The sequence below is a fragment of the Alligator sinensis genome, unplaced genomic scaffold (assembly GCF_000455745.1).
Source record: "Alligator sinensis unplaced genomic scaffold, ASM45574v1 scaffold448_1, whole genome shotgun sequence".
Classification (NCBI taxonomy): Eukaryota; Metazoa; Chordata; order Crocodylia; family Alligatoridae; genus Alligator; species Alligator sinensis.
The window spans coordinates 4499956-4519751 of record NW_005841870.1 but is presented as its reverse complement, the minus strand read 5'-3'; the positions used below and the strand labels follow the sequence as shown (position 1 = coordinate 4519751).

The following is a 19796-nucleotide window of genomic DNA, read 5'->3' as shown; positions in this document are numbered from 1 at the left end:
AACCCCCCCCCCCCCCCCCCCCCCGACAAACCAATTTGTTTGTTTTATCCATGTCATCTTCATTTTATAAGAATTGTAATATGAATTTTAAACCTTCTGTTGGAAGAGGTTAGTAGTTCAAATTACTGTATTTAATTCTGTTTTGAAGAAGTAGGTGGTAATTAGTTCTAAATGTGTCTTGCTTTAAATCATCATTTGACTTTAGCAAAAACGACCTTCTTTATTCGTTGTGCGTAGGCTTGACTAGATAGTAAGCCACTTAAAACAGTTCATATGCTAGAAATGTAACTATAGTCCAGTTAATCACAAGCGAAGTTTTGAAGAAAGCATTTGCATTTGCTACAGAATATTGCAACAGTTAACTTGAATTAGAATCATAGAAAATTAGGGTTGGAGGTCATCTAGTCCAAACCCGTTGCTCAAAGCAGGACCATCCCTAACTAGATCATCCCAGCCAAGGCTTTGCCTAGCTGGGTCTTAAAAACCTCCAAGAATGGAGAGTCCACCACCGCTCTGGGTAGCCAGTTCTAGTGTTTTATTATCCTCCTAGTCCAACAGTTTCCTTGCTGCAGCTTGACCATTGCTTCTTGTTCTGTCATCTGTCACCGACAAAAGTCTAGCTCCATCCTCTTTCGAACCCCGCTTCGGGTAGTTGAAGGCTGCTGTTAAAGCCCCTCTGTCTTGTCTTCTCCAGACTGAGCAAGCCCAGTTCCCTCAGCCTGTCCTCAAGTCATGTCCCCAGCCCCCTAACCATTTTGTTTGCCCCCTCCACTGGACTCTCTCCAATTTGTCTGCATCACTTCTGTAGTAGGGGGGCCCAAACTGGACACACTACTCCAGTCGTGGTCTCACCAGTGCTGAATAGAGCCTACTAATGCATCCTGTTACCCTTCTTGGCAACAAGGACACACTGTTGGTTCATATTCAGCTTATTGTCCACTGTAACCTCCAGGTCATTTTCTGCAGAGCTGCTGCCTAGCTGGTCAGTCCCCAGCCTGTGCATGGGATTGTTCCGTCCCAAGTGCAGGACTTTGCACTTGTCCTTATTGAACCTTGTGAGATTTCTTTTGGTCCAGTACTCCAATTTGTCTCTCTGAATTATAGTGTACAAAACATCAGCTACATGAATGGCTGCAAATAGGAAAGTTGGATCTAGTTGAGAGGAGTTAAGAACAAGCTTTTTACGTTCAGGCTTCCTCTCCTTTTAAAATGCGAGCTAGTTCCTTTTAAAGATACCTCTTGAAAGATGCATGTTAAGATTATTACTAATGGTATTCTTATCATGCTTTTGTACTAACAATTTAAGGTTGGTTGTTGCTTGAGTGTGTTTGTGAACTGTGACTGACCTTTGTAGAATATTTTTATATCTTCTAATAATAATTCATATTAAAGTGTCATCACCCGGGCTGGCAGTGCCAGTGTAGAGATTCAAAGTGGCTAGTTCTGGAGAATAATCCACACGTGCTCCTAAAAATACAGTAATTCTACCAAAATAAGATTGATATGTTTATGTGGAAATTAAGCCTTTGCTACCTTTTCTGTTTCTTTTCTGTGGCCAAAGGACTTATAGTTTCTAGGGTCGGAAGGGACCTGAACAGATCATCAAGTCCAACCGCCCTGCCTTGGGCAGGAACAAGTGCTGGGATCGTAATACCCAAGCCAGATATCTATCCAACCTCCTCTTGAAGACCCCCATGGTAGGGGAGAGCACCACCTCCCTTGGGAGCCCATTCCAGAGCCTGGGAGCCCTAACCATAAAGTAGTACCTCCTGATATCCAGCTTGAACCTGCTTTCAATCAATATGTGTCCGTTATTCCTTGTTATCCCAGGTGGTGCCTGGGGGAACAGAGCCTCACCTATTTTCCACTGGTCTCCTGTGCCGAGTTCATAGATGGCCAGCAGATCTCCTCTCAGTCTTGTCTTGTGGAGGCTGAATAGATTCAGGCCCTTTAGTCTAGTCTATTTTTGTAGGGCCTGGCCTGCTGCCCCCTGACCATGTGAGTGGCCCTCCTCTGGACCCTCTTAAGGTTAGCCACATCCCTCTTGAAGTGTAGCGCCCAGAACTGGACACAGTACTCCAACTGCGGCCTGACCAGTGCTGCATAGAGGGGAACGATCATCTCCCTGAACCTGCTTGTGGTGCATCTGTAGATGCCTGACAAGGTATGGTCAGCCTTACCGACTGCTTCCTTGCATTGATGGTTCATGTCCATCCTGGAGTCAACTAGGACTCCAAGATCCCTATAGCCACTGTGTTGTTTGATTTCAGTTTGGGCAGAAGACAATCGCATCTCAATTAGTGTAGCATTATTTTCAACACCCTTGACAAATGCAACCTTGTCCCATCTCATCCACTCGTAATGCTCCCCACTCTGTAGACTATCACCCAATCTGTCAGATGACACAAACATTAAATGCACCTTTGTATATTCTGAGCATATTTATAGCACAGAATTTAAGAAGTCACAGGCTCTTGGTCTATTCTTCACCCCTTTGACTGTTGTTTTTTTGAAGTTGGAGACTGCTGTGGTAACATCCATCAATACCTACATCTGTGTTTCTGCCTGTTTTTACTTTCTATCTCCTGATGTCTGTAGCAGTAGCTTGAAATTCATGAACATAATATAGTTCTAGGTATCCTTGTTTCCCTCATCAGTATTGTTGAGCCATTTTATAGCTGTGGATCATTAATTCTGCTGCATGATTTTTTTTTTTTTTTTTGCTTGGGAACATTTGGAAAAGCACGTACGGGGGCAAGAGGAGTATAAGAAATCCATATAGGCAAATGGGTGGGACAGTCACCTGATATCTGCTAGGAAGGCAATACAGTAGTGCCTTAATGCATGAAGTTTTTTGAGAACGTTGGGGACAACTTCCCAGTGCATGTGTTGGCAAGGCCATCTAGGGCCCTTGTTCTTTTTGACCTGCTGCTCACAAACAGGGAAGAATTGATGGAGAATGTAGAAGTGGATTGCAACTTGTGCAGCTGTGACCATACAATGATTGAGTTTGGGTTCCTGAGGAAAGGAAGGAAAGAGGGCAGCAGAGTAAGGACCCTGAACTTCAGAAAAACAGAATTGTACTCCCTCGGGGAACTCCTGGGCAGGAGGGGAGGCCAGTCTGCAGGTGAAAGGGAGTCCAGGAGAGCTGGTTGTATTTTAAATAAACCTTACTTGGGGCACAACAAGACTAGCAACTATGGCAGAGGACCAGCTTGGCATAGCAGGGATCTCTTTTTAGTGAACTAAAACACGAAACAGAAGCTTACAAGAAGTGGAAACTTGGATAAGTGACTATGAAGGAGTGTGTAAGAGTATTGCTTGGGCATGCAAGAATGAAATTGGGAAGACAAAAGTGCAACTGGAGTTGCAGCTAGCAAGGGACATGAAGAGTAATGAGAGAGGTTTATTACAAGTATGTCAACAGCAAGAGGGCAATCAGGAAAAAGTGTGGGTCCTTTACTGAATGAGAGAGGCAACCTAGTGACAGATGATGTGGAAAGGCTGAAGTACTGAATGCCTTTTTTACCTCAGTCTTCACAGGCAAGGTCAGTTCCCAGACTACTGCACCTAACAGCACAATTTGGGGAGAAAGTGAGGAGCCGACAGTGGCAAAATAATGGATATGGGAGTATTTAGAAAAGCTGGATGGGTACAAGTCCCTGGGGCCAGATATGATTAACCCAAGGGTGCTGATGGGTTGGGTGATGTGATTGCATAGCCATCATCTTTGAAAACGCATGATATTTGGGAGAGGTCGCAGGTGATTAGAAAAGGGTAAATATAGTTGGCCATCTTTTAAGAAAGGGAAGGAGGAGGATCTGGGGAACTATAGACTGGTCGGCCTCACCTCAGACCCTGGAAAAATCATGGAGCAGGTCCTCAAGGAACTTATTTCTAAGCACTTGGAGGAGAAGGTGATTAGGAACAGTTAGCATGGATTCACCAAGGACAGTTCATGCCTGACCAACCTGATTGCCTTCTATTATTAGAATGTATGTCAGGGGCAGTCAATTATTTTGGGCAGAGGGCCGCTTGCTGAGTTTTGGCAAGCCATCAAGGGCCGCATGATGGGCAGCCAGGAGCAGATAAATATTAATTTTCTAAATTTTTTAGGGGCCCCATGGGCCAGATAGAATGGCCTGGCATGCCACATTTTGCCCACCTTTGGTGTATGTGGATTTGGCATAGTTTCAGCTGTCTTAAGGCAATGTCATCACCAGTGTGAAGAGCCTGAAGACCACCAGAGAGCATTGTATATGGACAGGAATCAAGTGTGAGGCATGGTTTGAACTTGTCCACAGGGGCATTTGTAGTGATTGTGAAGGCCCCATTGGTATAGGTTTGAGGGAGAGTGACCCTGTGCAGTTCGAAAATGGTTGAGATGTGTCCAATAATGACGTAACCTGGATTTAACTGGCTGAGTGACTGTAGGGTCCGAGATGATGTGGTGATAGATTGGTGCTTGTGCTGACTATTCTTTGTGCCATTGAGTAAGTAAGGAAAAGTCAACCGATTCTGAAAGGGTGGACCATATTGGGTGTCTTGAGGGGAGTTGAGCTATTGGTGGGTGGAATATGTCCTAATGCACTGGCAGTGTAGGATTGTCAAGGAGTCTGTCTAGTAAGCTTGCTTCATCATTTGTGCAGTGGAGATGAGGGGGAGCAATGTTACTGAGGGCTGGTAACCATAGGAATGGAGTGGGGCCTGGTATAATGCAACTGAATAACACGATGTGCAAGAAGATGAACAGATCATGAAGGCATTGACACCCCATGTGAACCCTGCAAGTTTGGCAAGCATGTTATTCCTTGCTTTGATTTTTAAAACAGTTTTTTTCTGGAGATGTGATTTTTATAAGCTAGTCAGTGTAAATTAAAGGGGAGCTTGGTGGAGGTGGTGGGGGGGGGGGGGGGGGACCCCCCCCCCCCCAGCCTCTCTTTTCCCCCCCCCCCTCCCCCCATAAGACAAGAGCCTCCCTGTAAGATTTGCAAATCATAACCTGAGGGGGGTCTTCGATTTGGATTGTTCCTTCACCTAGGTGGACTTGTTAATGAACCAGTTAAATTTTTTTTGCAGACACCCCCCCCTCTCAAAGTGTAATTCAAACCCTGGTTAAACTCTAGCTCAGGGTGACTTCAAGATAAACTGAATGGGTTTCAAATTTGAGAGGCTGACCATTTAAAGGGATAGTGAGTTCATGATTAGTGCTGGCATTATGCAGATGAAAAGCACTTGAGAGACAGTCTTTGAGAGATTTCTTTTGAGGTGTTATTTTAGGCAGTACTCTAATATCAGTCTCATGTCTCCATCATGTGTGAGTTCTGCACTTAAAGTCATGAGCTTGGGTGGCAAAGGTGCTGTCATCAACATAAGCAAACTTCTGTGAGCTGGTTACAGGCAGGTTGTTAATGTGCAGGTTGAAAAAGAGAGGCACCAGTACTGACCTCTGAGGGAGGCCACTGGTTGTCATAGCTTTCTGTGATGAGATGACTGGCTCTGTGGGTGCAGGGAGGGCAATGGACATGATATACCTTGAAATTAGCAAGGCTTTTAATGCATGTCCTGCAGCATTCTCGCAGACAAACTGAGGAAGTATTGGTTGGATCAGTGGACTGTAAGGATAGAAAGCTGGCTGGATTGTTGGGTTCAAAGGATAGTAATGAAATGGTCTAGTTAGCAGCTGGTATCGAGTGGAGTGCCCGTGGAGCTGTTTTTTTTTTCAATATTTTCATCAGTGATCTGGAAGATGGAATGGAGTGCACCCTCATCAAGTTTGCAGATGATACTAAATGGGGGCAGTAGTAGATACACTGCTTGGTCCTGCTTGGATTAGGGGGTTGAACTAGATGACCTCCTGAGGTGCCTTCCAACCCAAATCTTCTATGATTCTATGAAAGATTTCCAGGAGTTGCATGACAGCAGGAGAATCTTTTTTAGATCTTCTACTTCTCTGCAAACAAAAACATAATAATAATAAAATAGCTCTCAATTACTCTTTGCATTTCTGTAAAATAGTGGCTAATATATATATTACTGGCTAATTAGTGTGTGTATATGTGTGTGTGTGTGTGTGTGTGTGTATATGTATTCTGTAAAATAGTGGCAGATAGATAGCACATCACAATTTTATAGAATATATATACACAGAATATATGTACATATATATGAGTGTGTATGTATAATAGTGGTTGAATGTTTTTTCAGGTACTCAAAGGGAAGATTGTGATGCAGTTCAGTAATTCCCACCCAGTATAGGTATATTAATCATAAGCATATTTTCAATAACATAATTTTTTTCTATTTTTATAATTGACAAAGTATATACACTTGCTGAATTCTTCATTGGTTGAAGAATATATATTACACAAATCAGTTTCAGAACCAGATTAATTTTTAAACCAAAGAACACTAGGCAGTATTCTGAATAATCTTCCCATTGTTCAAGAACTAGTGTAAAGCAGTTGACTGGCTTCAGAATTTACTGAGGGCAAATAAATCATGGATGGAGAACTTAGTCTTTAAAGTATGATGGATTTGGAGATTTGGATTTTTCAGTTATTTTTGTTAAGGTCTAGCTACCCAGATGCCACCCAACTTCCTGAGAAAAACCAGCAAGCATATTTTTTAGCAATGAATTTGTTTAAATATATTAATTGCTGTTCAGTGGCTGTAATTTCATTGTTAAATGTTTTAAGCTTTTTCAAGTATGGCTTGTTTTCCTTTGTTCCTATGCTGTGGTAATATAGTATGCAGCTCCTAGGTGAAACAAAGCAGCAAGTGACACACAACATGAGTAACAAAGACTTTTTGGTAAAAGATAAATGTTTGCAGCTTAAACTGAAACCTCAGATCCTAATCTGCATGTTAATTCTTTTTTGCCCCGATGATAGGGTGACTAATTTGTAGTCCGCGTGTACAATTCGCAGGGTTTGGAATAAGGAGGGACTGTAGTGACCATCAGAGTACTGATATTGCTCAGCCTGTTACTTGACTATATTAAAGACGCAAGATGGCAATATAGAAAAATGCACTACGGAGTTGGTCAAGGTCAGGCAGAAAAGCAGCTGCTAATGTAGGATGTGAAATGTTTTTGTAGGATTCCCTGGAGGGGAGGAGGGCTCCACATGGCAAATGTTGATGCTTTGAGGGAAGGGGCGTGGAGATGCAGGGTCAGTGCTTGCCTGCTTTGTGCTGGGGTAGAAGGGAGTACATTGAGATGAGAGGGACAGTTTCTCCCTTCTCCGTGTCCCTCTCACACAAAAGTACTACCTGCCTGGATAAGTGGTTGCTACATTTAATTAATGCCCCTTTGAATTGTACTGTTGCTAAGGTGGCGACAGGGGGACAACCCCACAGGCTAAGTGACTGTCTGAGATGTGATGACTCCCACTTCTTATCTGTACATGGAAAATGAGGCTTTCTTTATGCTTCCGGTTGTATCCACTTTTGAAGTACCTGAGGCAGAGCGCAAGGCTGGATTTTTTTTTTTTTTTTTTTTTAAATGCAGTACTTTGGGATGAGATTTTGCTCAGTAAGCTGATCTGACTGTCAGTGTTTGCTTTTGCTTTCTAACTCCATCCTGATACATGAGGGAGTTAGCATGGAGTAGTTTCATCAGACTGACCTCTTTTGTATGGATCCTGAAATCTCAGAGAGTGAGCAGTTCTGGGGAGGGATAGAGAGAAGAGGGAGGGGGAGAATTGGCCATTTGATTTTTAAGGCTTCCTTGTTACAAGTTGCCATGTTTCCCTTTTTACGTGTACGTGACTCTTCTTTTTCTACACTGAAATTAGCTTAATGCTTTAAAAGTGTTTGCCCAGCAAAAGCTTTCCAAGTTTGTCTTAAATTTCTGTGGTAATTTTATCTGTCTTAGAACAGTGGTTCTCAACCTTTTTTGAACTTGGACCCATTTGTTAAACATCAGCGGCCAATCCCAACCTCCTCATTCCTGACCCATTGCTCCTAGGCCCCAGCCCCCCAGTGTGTGGGGCAGGCTGAGAGTGTATGGTCTCTTGCAGGCTGGAACTGCCAGCTTGCAAGGGAAAAGCCATGGTTTCCCATGTTTTTCTCCTTTAAAGGAGAATCCATTTTTAAAGTTTGTTCATGACCCTTTCATATATTCTACTGACCTACAGGTTGAGAAATGCTGCCTTAGAACACCTACAGTGCATTTGGTTATAAGCAGGGATCCTGGATTTTTTGTTTAAACATCGCAAACTCTCTGATTTAAAAAAAAAAAAAAAAAATCACAAATTCTGATTTAAAAAAAATCCTAAACTCGCGTTTTTCCAAGATTAAAATCTCACACGCGCACATGCACACCCCCCTAAGATTTTTCCACCCCCCTTTCAGGTGTGGAGTTATAACAACACAGGTTTTTTGTTAAGGACATCTTGAAGTGAAAGTGTGCATGTGTTAAGCATTTTAGTCCTCTGTGATTTAAGGGTGGGGAAGAAACCCTGCCAAGATCAAGGATAGGATTAGTGGAGAACTCTACACAGGATTTTTAAAATAGACTTGACACTCCAAGTAGCTGTGTCATGGTAACATGGACACCTGTTAAATCTCAGCAAAATAAAGGTACAGTCAACTGATGTATCAAATCTTAATAGGATAAACTGGATTTTGATGCAGAACTTTGGGGAACAACCTCCCCAGGATGTTGGCTAATGCAGTAAGGAAATTGTCTTTATGAAAAGTGCCTTGGAATGTATAATGTGCCTAGAAGACAGGACCATACAGAACATGCACATTTTGGGGTAATTTTATGGAATAGTCTGTTCTGGAAGGATTAGAATTGAGTTAAAATTGATGTTGCTTTGGTGCTGAATATTTCAAAGCTGAGGCGTAGATTATTAATTTCTCTAACAGCATGGAGTATTTGGAAATATGTACTCATAGACTATCCCAACTTCCTGTTCTACTTAACAAATTATGCACAGTTACAAAGACATGAATCAATGGTGAATGGCTGGAATCACTTTTTAAAAATAAACCATTCACAGCCACCAATCAGGATTATGTTCCTCTTATTTCATTACAGGACCTGGAGTTCCATGGAGTAATGAGATTTTATTTTCAAGATAAAGCAGCTGGAAATTTTGCAACAAAATGTATCCGTGTGTCTAGTACTGCTACAACACAAGATGTAATAGAAACTTTGGCAGAGAAATTCCGACCTGACATGCGAATGTTGTCATCCCCTAAATACTCACTTTATGAAGTACATGTCAGTGGAGGTGAGTATAAGTTATCTTGGTCTTATTCTTGTTTTGAAGTACATATATTTTTTCAGACTAATTGCTGTGAAAAAACAAATCTTGTCTGTTTATACTTTGCCATAAAAGTTTGCTTCTCTGTCTGTGATAGTGGTATTTCATTATATAATTGGGTATACCATGGTTGCATCTTCTGTAAATTATGATAGTATTGTGACCTTTTTCAGAAAGTTATACTTGGTATTCTGTGGGTAGGTGGTGACAGTTTTTAAAGGTTGATCATGTCTACATAAGGGACATTTATTCAAGAATGATGAAGCTGTCATAGATGGTGCTTAAAAACTTATACATGTAAAAGTAATGTTGTCAGGTGAAGGAGCTCCAAAAAAGCTTAAAACCGTTTTGTTCAGAACCTTCTGTTCTTTTAATTAGTGTCTAATTTTACAGTAATTGAAAAATTAGAGAAAATGTTTTAGTTGGTGCATTTGCCACTGTCTACTTTTTAATTATTTCCTTTTTATATTCAGTTAGTTTCCCCTGTTGAGTCTTTCACATCGGAATGGAAAGAAAACTTAAAAAAACAAAAAACAAAAAAAAGGAAGAATAATTGTAAAGCCTTTTGAAAACTTGGAAGGAAATGCTAGCTACCTGAATCTGCATTTTTTGCCGTTTTTTTAATTTTACTAGATGTCATGTAGATTGCAATTCTTTAAAGTTACCCAAGTGGTTTGGTTCCAGATGCCTTTGTTGCTTAAAGCTTTTTATTTCCCTATCCTTCCTCTTCCAGGTTTTAATTTTTCTTATCTAGTTTTTGATTTTTTTTTTTTTTTTTTTTTTTTTGAGTGGGGGTATCACTTTGAAAACTTGTATCCTAGAGTATTAAAGGGGGAAAAAAATCTTAACCTTTTTTTTTCAGTTTTGTGCGGGCTGGGAGCGACCCGAGCCCTTTTCCGTGCTGCACGCGGGCTGTGGCCAGCAGCCCGGGCACGCTGGATCGGAGAGGGAGGGCGTCGAGCTGGAATTAGGCACAAACGCTTAGCGGTAGTTTTAAAGATTGTTTACTTACACTGAGATGGCAGTGGTGTAGGCTGGAAAACTTGCTTGAGTTGCGGTTACAGACACAGACAACACGGACGGTTACGTGGAGTTTGCTAGGCTCCACGGAACAGAGCTCCGGATGCTCTGGGTGAACGTGCCACCAAAATCGAAATCGGAGATGCATCTTATAAAATTTGCGATCGAAGATGGGAAGAGGTGGGCGATGGATCAGGTCGCCAAGCTCCTCTGAATCTCACACAGGGTCTCTATTACCCTGCCGTGTATCCAGAGTCCCCACGAGATGGATGTGGAGTCCTCTTCGGCTTGGGCGGAAACCGCTCAAGCCTCTTATACGGCTAACAGGCCAATCGTTAGCCGCCACGTGGGAATAATTTAAAACTAGCCAATAGCGGGGAACGAATTTGCATACTGGTGGCGGGAACTCCTTTTGCACGGTGCATTTCCCTTGACTTAAGCAATGCACCCTGCAAAAGAAGCTGCAGAAAAGCGGGAAACTCGTCCCTGCACCGGGGTTTTCCTCTGCAACAGGAAACTCTCCCGTGCAATGAAGTTGCAACCTGGCGGGGATAATTCTGGTGCCGAAGCGCACACACAATCATGCCTTTGGCTCATGACAAGTTTTAGCTATCTTAGTGGTTTGGGGTACAAACCCAGATATGTACTTTTTCATGGCGTGCTAAAGATGTTTTGATTTGACTAGCATTATTTGGAATTGCAAGCAAGAGGTTATGCATGATTGGTGATTTGTAACAAACAGTAGTATCTTGATTTTGTTTTTTGACTGAGCATCTCCAAAGCTTATATCTGCACAACACTTACGTATAGAATTTAAAGAGGTTTCCTTCATGGTACAGGTAAATATGTACATGGTAAATAGTAAATATGATCGATGAGGCCTTTTGTCATACAGTTTAAACATCATGTAGAGGCTGTGCCTCATTCAGTATATAATATTGTAGTCAGAATGGGGCATAACTGTGCAGAAATCTTTATTGAATATATATATATATATTGTGGTACACATTTCCATTGTTTCATCTGTATCCAAGTAATGGATTTTTTTTTTTGCTTTATTTTTCTTAAGAACACCCTCTTCTATCCCCAGGTTTCCATACAGAAAAGCTGTTAAAAGAATAATTGAAAACAGGAAATAGTTACTCTTTCACTTGCACTTTTCTCTGCCTACTTTATGTAATAATGCTTGGGTATACTATATTTCTCTCATACAACACATACTTCCCCCTCAAAAATTAGCTCCTTGAAACTGGGGTGTGTTTGTTAAGCAGGAAAGCCGATTGTCTGACCAGGACAGAAGTACATTCCTTTGTTTCCTGCTCTGTCGTGTACAACTGCTGTATTACTATTCAGGCATCTGGGAGGGTCACTTGACTTAATACCTCTGGAGTGAAAAACAGTGACCCATTAACTATCATCTCTCCTTTTTAGTGGTCTAGATGTTCCACTAATCAGGCTAACCTTTCTTAGAGCAATTTTGCTGTTCTACTAGTTGCTTTTGATCTCCCTCTTTCTGTTCCATATTCATTGAAAATCTAGCTCTTTTCAGAATCATAGATCTACCCATGGAGACCAGTCTTCAGCAGCAGCTAGGGGTTCAGTTCAGTTAAGCAGGAAAGGGAGGGTGAGTCAGCTGAATATTAGTCTCTGTCCCTGCTCTAGGCAGCCATAACTCTGGAAAAAATATATATTTTTTTCTTCATTCTGCTTTTCACGAGCAAGGTGTGCATTTTATTTGGGGTACGCTGTGCTCAAGAAAATGGGGTATATGTATATACATTTCTCAACTTGAAGTAGCATGCCATAGCTGTTGTTCCTTGCAGTGCAAAATAGCTATTCGTTTTTAATTTTTTCTCTTTCATACTTTAAAGAAGAAAGAAGATTAGATATAGATGAGAAGCCCCTTGTTGTACAGTTGAATTGGAACAAAGATGACAGAGAAGGGAGGTTTGTTCTCAAGAATGAAAATGATACACTTCCTCCAAAGGTAAGGATAAGGAACTATTGAACTAAGTGATGTTTACACTTAGGAAAGTACTGTTGGGATTTGTGGGACCTGATCAAAATAAAAAATAATTAGCTTTATAAAAATGCGGGAAAAAGTGATGCTTATTATTATGCTGTAGGTGTTCAGACATATACTGTAGTACTCAAGGTATTTAAATATTTTAAGATAACCTATGGAATAATAAGAGGGCAGTGGAGGCAAATTCGGAACCTACAAAAACTTCAGAATGAATGTTGTTCTAGGAGCCTCCTCTCACTTATGTAACTGGGATTTCAGTAAGACCAGTTCTATGGTCAACTATGGCATGGGGAGAGACTCAAAGCTTTGAGTACTAGGCCACAATCTATATAAGACTTTTAAGTTTAAAACCAATATCATAAACTTTACTTGGAAATTCATAGGTAGCTAGTGAGGTTATAGATAATTGGTCCAATGTGATAACACCTGGAAGGCTTGTCACAGTTGCATACTGGCTACTCTTTCTATTAAAAAGGTGCAACCACAGGAAGAGTACACTGTGACTTAGTGTTTAGGGCTATTAGAGTTTGTGCCTAAGGTCAGAAAAAATGTCTTGTGAAGGTAGTTGGATGAGTTTATCCTGATCTGATTATGGTCAGTTAATTTCTGTCAATGGAGTGTAGACTTCACATTCCTTTTGAACGTGAAACTTTTTTTGATAAAATGGTGGACAAAGGCACATATAACCAATGACCTTTTTAGAAAGTAAATGTTACATTTTTTAAGCTTGTCATTAACAGTATGAATATTGATGTTGGTAATTCCAGCTCCAGTTTAATTTATCAGATTGGCAAATATGGCACATTTTATTACAGGTGTGTAACTTAAGCAATTTAAGCAAAATTATGAATTTGTTCCACCATTTTAGGCTTATGCTTAATTTAACCTAAAACCCTGAAAGCCACAAATTGCAAAACCAAAATGTACACCATCCCCATCATAGCATCAAAAATGAAGTGGAGAGGGGAGATGTTAAACTGTTCCCATCTAGCCAGCCTCTTCCACTTTCCTGCATAAATTGCTGGGTCAGAAGCAGACCTGGAATGTTCATTACTGTTGTTTCTAACTCCAGTATTGTTTTGGTGTTACTTTCTTCTTCAATTTTGGCATAACCTTAACAGGAAAAGATGCACAAGGAAACAAAATCTTTCCTGAAAAGAGCTACTGAGCCTGTACAAAGAAAGGAATTTTTCATATGCATCTGAATAAAAAGACAGGAGTGCACATTATTATACACTTGCTGTATGTACAAGAAAACAATCACAGGCATTCATCCAACTTCTATATTCCATGAAAAAACAAAAGGAGAGTGTAAAATTAAGCTGCAGCAGGTAGTCTCACTTAATTGAGATGGGTTTGGTAATCACAAATTGTGGAAATGGGAAATTAGTTGGATACCTTACTTATTCATTATTAAATTAAGGTATAGAAAATGGAGAATTTTTTATGTGGAGTTTTTGTAAATATTAGCTAAACTCCACAAATAGTTTTTCAGCCTATAGACTTTTTTACCATGTTTTGTATGAGAACATAAAGATTTTAAATATTTTTGGCTAATTATGTAATATAGAACTATCTAGAGATCTAGAAAATGAAATGTGCAGAGATCTAGAAAACATGACATGCAATAAGAAGCTGGAAGAGGGACTCTTTAGTTTGGAAAAGAGATTGACTGGGGGTTTGATGATGGTTTTCTAATAGAAAAATGGTTGTTACAAAGAGGATGGTGATCAACTTTTCAAAGAGTAGAGGTTACCTAAAGAGATTGTGGAATCTCCATCATTGGGGCTCTTGGAATACATGTTAGGCAAACACTTGCCTAGGCTGGCTTAGGTAGGGGTGATCTTGCTGCAGAGGAGGGGAAAGACAGCTTCCTTGCAACCATATTTTTTCTATGATTAGATGTAGTTATTTTTCTTCTTAATCTTCCTCAACTTTTAAATTGCTTACTCTTGCTGATAATTTATTTTTGGGCAGAATCCTTGCTTAAAACCTTAAACCAACAAACCAAGGGCAGTGGTTATGATCATAGGTCAGCACATAATTGTGAAATTAAGGGATGATTGTTTGTAGTGTTATAATTCAAAGCCAGAATGGGCCACTGGGTCATGTAGACTGTCCATCTGGATATTACAGACCATTAATTTTACCCTGCATTGAACTTAGTGGTGCTTGACTAAAGCACAGTTATGTTTTTAAGTGGTTTAAGCTTCTCTCCAGAAAGGTATTCAATCTTGATTTTGAAGTCGGCGGGGGGTGGAGAACCCATGATTTCCCTGTGTGGTTGGTTCCAGTGGCTAATCTCTGACTCACTAAAAATTGTGATTTTTGGTCCTAATTATACCTTTCCCTGGTAGATTAAAGAGCCTGTGAGTTCGCCTGATATTTTCTATCCATGAAGGTACTTGCATACTGTAATCAAGTTACCTTGTAATCTTTTTGATGATGTAAACAGGTGGAGCTCTGAGTCTTGGATTTCATTTGCTGTAGTCAATGCTGTAAAACCTGCCTGAGAAGCTAGACTGCAGCTGGTACTCACACTTCCTAGTCAGGTTTAACTCAACTGTGCCCACATTTGCATTGTAGCCACTGTGACTGACTTCCCTGTAGACATTCTGCCCTACAGCAAGGGGGACAGCTCTTGAATCAGTTTTGAGGCACTTTGTCCCACATTGTTGACTAGTCTTATTGCCTAGTGGGAACTGTTTGGGTTTTTTTGTGGCTTTGTTTTTTTGAATACAGCCTTTTTTACTTTAGTGAGATGACAGAGTAATTACCATGATTATACCCATCAGGGAAATACACTAGAAAGTAATTTTTCCTCTTCCAGACCCTTAATGTGTCACTCGGAAAATAAAACCATCAGCAAGGGCTACTTGAAAAATAGCTTTCTGTGGAAATAATTTGGCAAGGAAATTCTCTGTATTTTCTCATAAATCCATTTTGGTAAAAGATAAATTTATTTTTTCTTATTTGGGGTGTTTATTTCTTTGTCATTTTACCAACTCATAGGAGAAAAGGAGAGTCTAGAAACAAATGAGTGCCTTTTTTGCTATTCAATACAAAGCATTGTGAAATTTTGGATTTTCAAGTAAAGTTTCTCCAGCTTACCCCCTGCTCAAAATTGGTTTCAGTTGATGTGGGGGGGGGGGGGGGCAGGGGGGGGAATCAGTCATTGTGGTGGGGGGGGGGGGGGTGCAGGGGGTGGAATCAGTCAGCTCTGCTACTACTCATGTTTTTCATGCCATACTTTAAGGATGCTATAGAAGTAATGTTGCTGTAGTAGTAATGTAATCTCAAGTGCTGCATACTTGAATTAACTTGTTTGTTATGAAAATCCGTAGATCCAGTTAGACAACTTTTTTACCCAACTTGATTTGTAATAACTATGGGCTTGTCCTTGCTGACTGAAGCTTTTAAGTCAAGTTTTGCCCCTGCACTGACTCTTACCCAGGTACACAGATTATATCTTGAGCTGAAGTGGTGCTTTAAGCTTGAGCGAGCTGCTTCAGTGAAGGGGAGAGCCTGAATGGGCTGATCTTGAATGCTGTTGATGTTCAAACTAGTAATGCAGTGAGGATATAGCAGCTTGAGTTACAACTCATCAGCTGCTAATCTAATTCCAGTATGGTAATCAAATCGCTCTGTGTAGCTAGAATATTTTGCAAAGTGGCCTTTCACACTTAAGGTAGTCTAATGGTGGTATTAAGTCCTAAATTGAGAAAGCACAATGTTAAACTCATTGGAGCCTAATGAGCACTTACAGTAGCAAGACAGGACTGGGGACAATTTCTACAGTCTGGTAGAAAATACTTACCGTATACTTTTCTTTAAAAAATCCATAAAGGAGAACTACCTTGTGAAAGAGCACTTATGACCTAAGTCTCCCAACATTAAAGTGAGAGGTAAACGTGCTTAGACTATTACTAAGAGCAGATTGGGCTGTTATTTAACTAATTGCACTTTTTTTTTTCATTTGTAGGTTTCTGTAACTTGAATTTTAATTCAAAATAGAATTTGAACTAATTCAAGGCTCTAATGCTTCCAGTATTTTTATGACATGCTATAGCTAGCTTTAAAATAGCTTGCTGGCAATGTAGTCATAGCAGCATAGAGCTCAGTATAAGCTTGTGACCTCAGTATTTACCTGGCTTTTTCAGACTGATTTTGAAGCTTTGTGTAGTGGTGACTAAGTACCATGCTAGCTAGTTTGGGTGTGTCTCCATGAGCCACAGTTGCACCTTGACTGCAATGTAGATTTTGCTTGAAAGATGAAAGGATGTGGGGGAGGGAGATGATCACATTTGCCTCTGCCATCTATACTCTATAAACTGCACCTTTCTAAAAAGAAGAAAAGGGAAAAAAAAACCCTTTTATTATCCTCCCTTTACCATAGGCTTTTCTCTGCAGTGGGTGTCTGCATATGTAGAACAGAGGGAAAACATAATGCAGGAAATGGATAGGTATAAAACATGGGAAGATGAGAATACATTGCATGGAAAATGTTAGCTATAATTGTGCTGCTTCTCAAGCTTATTTTTGCCTGAGAGCCATGTTGCAATAAGCGGGTAGAAGATTAAAGTACAAAACCATTTTTGACAGGCAGAGATGCTTTGTAAACATTAATTAATCTTGAGAGTGAAGTAAGTAACATTTTTAAAGATTCAGTTTGAGTATATTCCTTAAATAAGGGGTGCTGAACTTGTTCAGCTTTGCATGTTGCATGACCTAGGAGTTGCTGTTGTGGCACAGCTCAGGAACCCAGAGTCAGCAACTCCCCTGCCCCTCCTTTCCTCTGCCACAGATTGTGGTCACCAGGGATAACTAAACCTTGATTTCAGTGATGGCTAAGGGCAGCAGGGGATGAGTAGAGTTAACTGTTTGAGTTCTAGAGCCGCGCTGAAACAGCAGCTCCAGGGATTCTTGTTGCCACTGCAAGGGTTCCAGCAGCTGTGCTGAAAATCCCCACAGGCCAGATCTGGTCTAAAGATGCAGGTGGTCCAGCCTTGCAGTGGGAGCTGGATCCTGTCTATGGACTGTCTGACACCTCTGCCTTAAAACATTTGCCCAAATGTACTGTAGGTTTTGAAGCTGTAAAATGAGACAGTTCTTCTATAAACCATAAAAGTAATCTTAGGTTTGATGAATTCAGACTAGTTTGGTATGATATACAGAATTTACTTTTGCTACGTTCACTTCAAAGTTCTCAGTCATTTCATATGTTCATTGGGAAATATGACTTTAGCTATCTATAACTTAACCATTCATGTCCTTAACAGTTCCTCTTTTCCTCTAATGCAGGGGTGGACAAACTCCAGCCTGCAGACTGGATTGGGCCTGCAGCAGACTCAGTATCCCAGCAGCCTCTGGACACCTCTGAGGCCAGTTGCCACAGAGACCCCAGGAACAGCAGGGCTGTGAGAGTACGGGGCCAGGGTTTCCATGGACACTGCTCCAAGCAGTGAAGGCAGGGCGTGTGGCTGGCTACGGCCGGGATTTTGCAGTGGTGACACCGTGAGCAGGAGCTGCGGCAGAGCCATGATCCATTACCTGCACACACCTGCCCGAGGCACTTGGGCAGCGGATTTCAGCTCTGCCCTAGCTCTGGCCCATGTTGTCACCATCACAAGATTCCAGCCCCAGCCCTAGAGTAGCTCCCCAACTAGCCATGTGCCCTGCCAGCACTCCTCGGGCTGGTGTCCACAGAAACCCTGGCCCTGCACTGTCACAACCCCACCGCTTCTGGGAAACTGGCTGCAGAGAAGCAGGCTGGGGCTGGTGGGAAATGGAGGCCAGCCACCATCCAGATATGCTGTTTTGCCCACCCCGCTGTAATGGGTAGTTTGTTGCTTTTCCTTATATCCGTTTCCAATGTGGTATTACTGTTCATCTTAACTAAATCTAGTTTGATGGAAGTTCGAGATCCCTAGTAAGTTCAGTGGACCAGTATGCTAAACCAGTTTTAACTTGATTCTTTTCAGAAAGCTCAGAGTAATGGCCCTGAAAAACAAGAAAAAGAAGGGGTTATCCAGAACTTCAAACGAACGCTATCAAAAAAAGAGAAAAAAGAAAAAAAGAGGCGAGAAAAGGAAGCACTGCGACAAGCATCAGATAAAGATGATAGACCTTTCCATGGAGATGATATGTAAGGTTCTTTTTGATCACTTAATACTGCAGTTATCATAATGATCTCAAATTTCACAAGTAAACATTTAGCATTAGGCAATAGTAAAGTAGTCATTCCAGTGGTAATTGGGAGGATCTTTTGCACTCTGGTACATTTAAAGATGCGATTTTTTTTTTTTTAATTTTTTTTATAAGCATCTCCTGAAATCTGCAACAGCAGATTCCTGTCCATGTTCCTTTAACCCCATAAAAAATCCACAACTCTGGTTCATAGTTTAAATAATCAATGCCACACTCATTTTAGGAAATAATGATTTTAAAAAGTGTTGTGTTCTTCAGGTGGCCTGTTTCCATTCCCTAGGTCTGTACTCCTGTGCTGCTGTCTAGGTGTGTACCAGCTTAGAGTCTCAGCTCTGTGCTTTTGCCAAGAGATGGCAGAGTTGATAGCTGTCTTCAGGGGCTCTTCTCCTTGGCTCCCCAAGTTTTGTGCAATGTACTTGTTTTTCAGATGCCATAATTCATCAGTCTACCATTTTGACTTCTCTTGTTGCATGGCTGTAGTTCAAGCTCCCTAATAAGCCATTGCTTAGTTTGTTAGGATGGCTGAAAGAGGTTAGTCCTTGTTGGGAAAACCAGGGGGCAAAAGGCAGGTGTAGTTAAGTCCTTAATAGAACTCCGTGGCAAAATGAAATGCAAAATGGTGTATTCTCTGGAAGAAAAGCTGAATTACTTGATGTCTTGTAAAACTGTGACATTCTATAGCACAGCTTACAATTGCAGAATCTGTTATTTGGTTTGATATAACATGTATATCTTGCATGTTTTCAATAGTGTCTTTGTGGCTGTAAAAGCTAGAACATTAAAAAAACAAAACAGAAGATATAGTTCCACAGCTAGGCATGAATTTTGAAATACATAGCGTTTTAACGAGATGTATTGCACTGTAACATAAACAGTATATTATTTTCTTTTTTCTGGCCATTTATTTCTTACTTCAGATTCAGGAGAAATGTACTTTTAAAAAGTGCCAGTTATTGCTGTTAGATTTTCATCACAACCTCTATTCTCATTTGCTTAAATTTTTCAAGAAGATTGGTATGGTTTGGCTTGTAATGTTCCATGCTTTAGCTTCTAAGTTAAGGAAAACTTGGGCAGGGGGGAGAGGTTGCTTAATTTTGTGTTTTTGTTCCCACAATTCAGATATTTGAAACTTGAAAATGGACATTCTCTAGAATTCTGAAGTTCCCCTGAGAGTTGCTTATTTTCTCTCTGCTCTTATAGATTCATAGATGTTAGGGTTGGAAGGGACCTCAATAGATCATCGAGTCCGACCCCCTGCATAAGCAGGA

General features: G+C 40.8%; 1 protein-coding gene across 1 annotated transcript in view; it reads left to right on the top strand.

The window, feature by feature from the left end:
• Nucleotides 1-19796, top strand: part of AFDN (afadin, adherens junction formation factor) — a 182933-nt gene that overhangs the window by 41678 nt on the left and 121459 nt on the right. Inside the window, 3 exon segments of the mRNA XM_025195062.1 lie at nucleotides 9047-9242; nucleotides 12167-12282; nucleotides 18303-18466. Coding sequence (XP_025050847.1) covers nucleotides 9068-9242; nucleotides 12167-12282; nucleotides 18303-18466 — 455 coding nt within the window. The 5' untranslated portion in view covers nucleotides 9047-9067.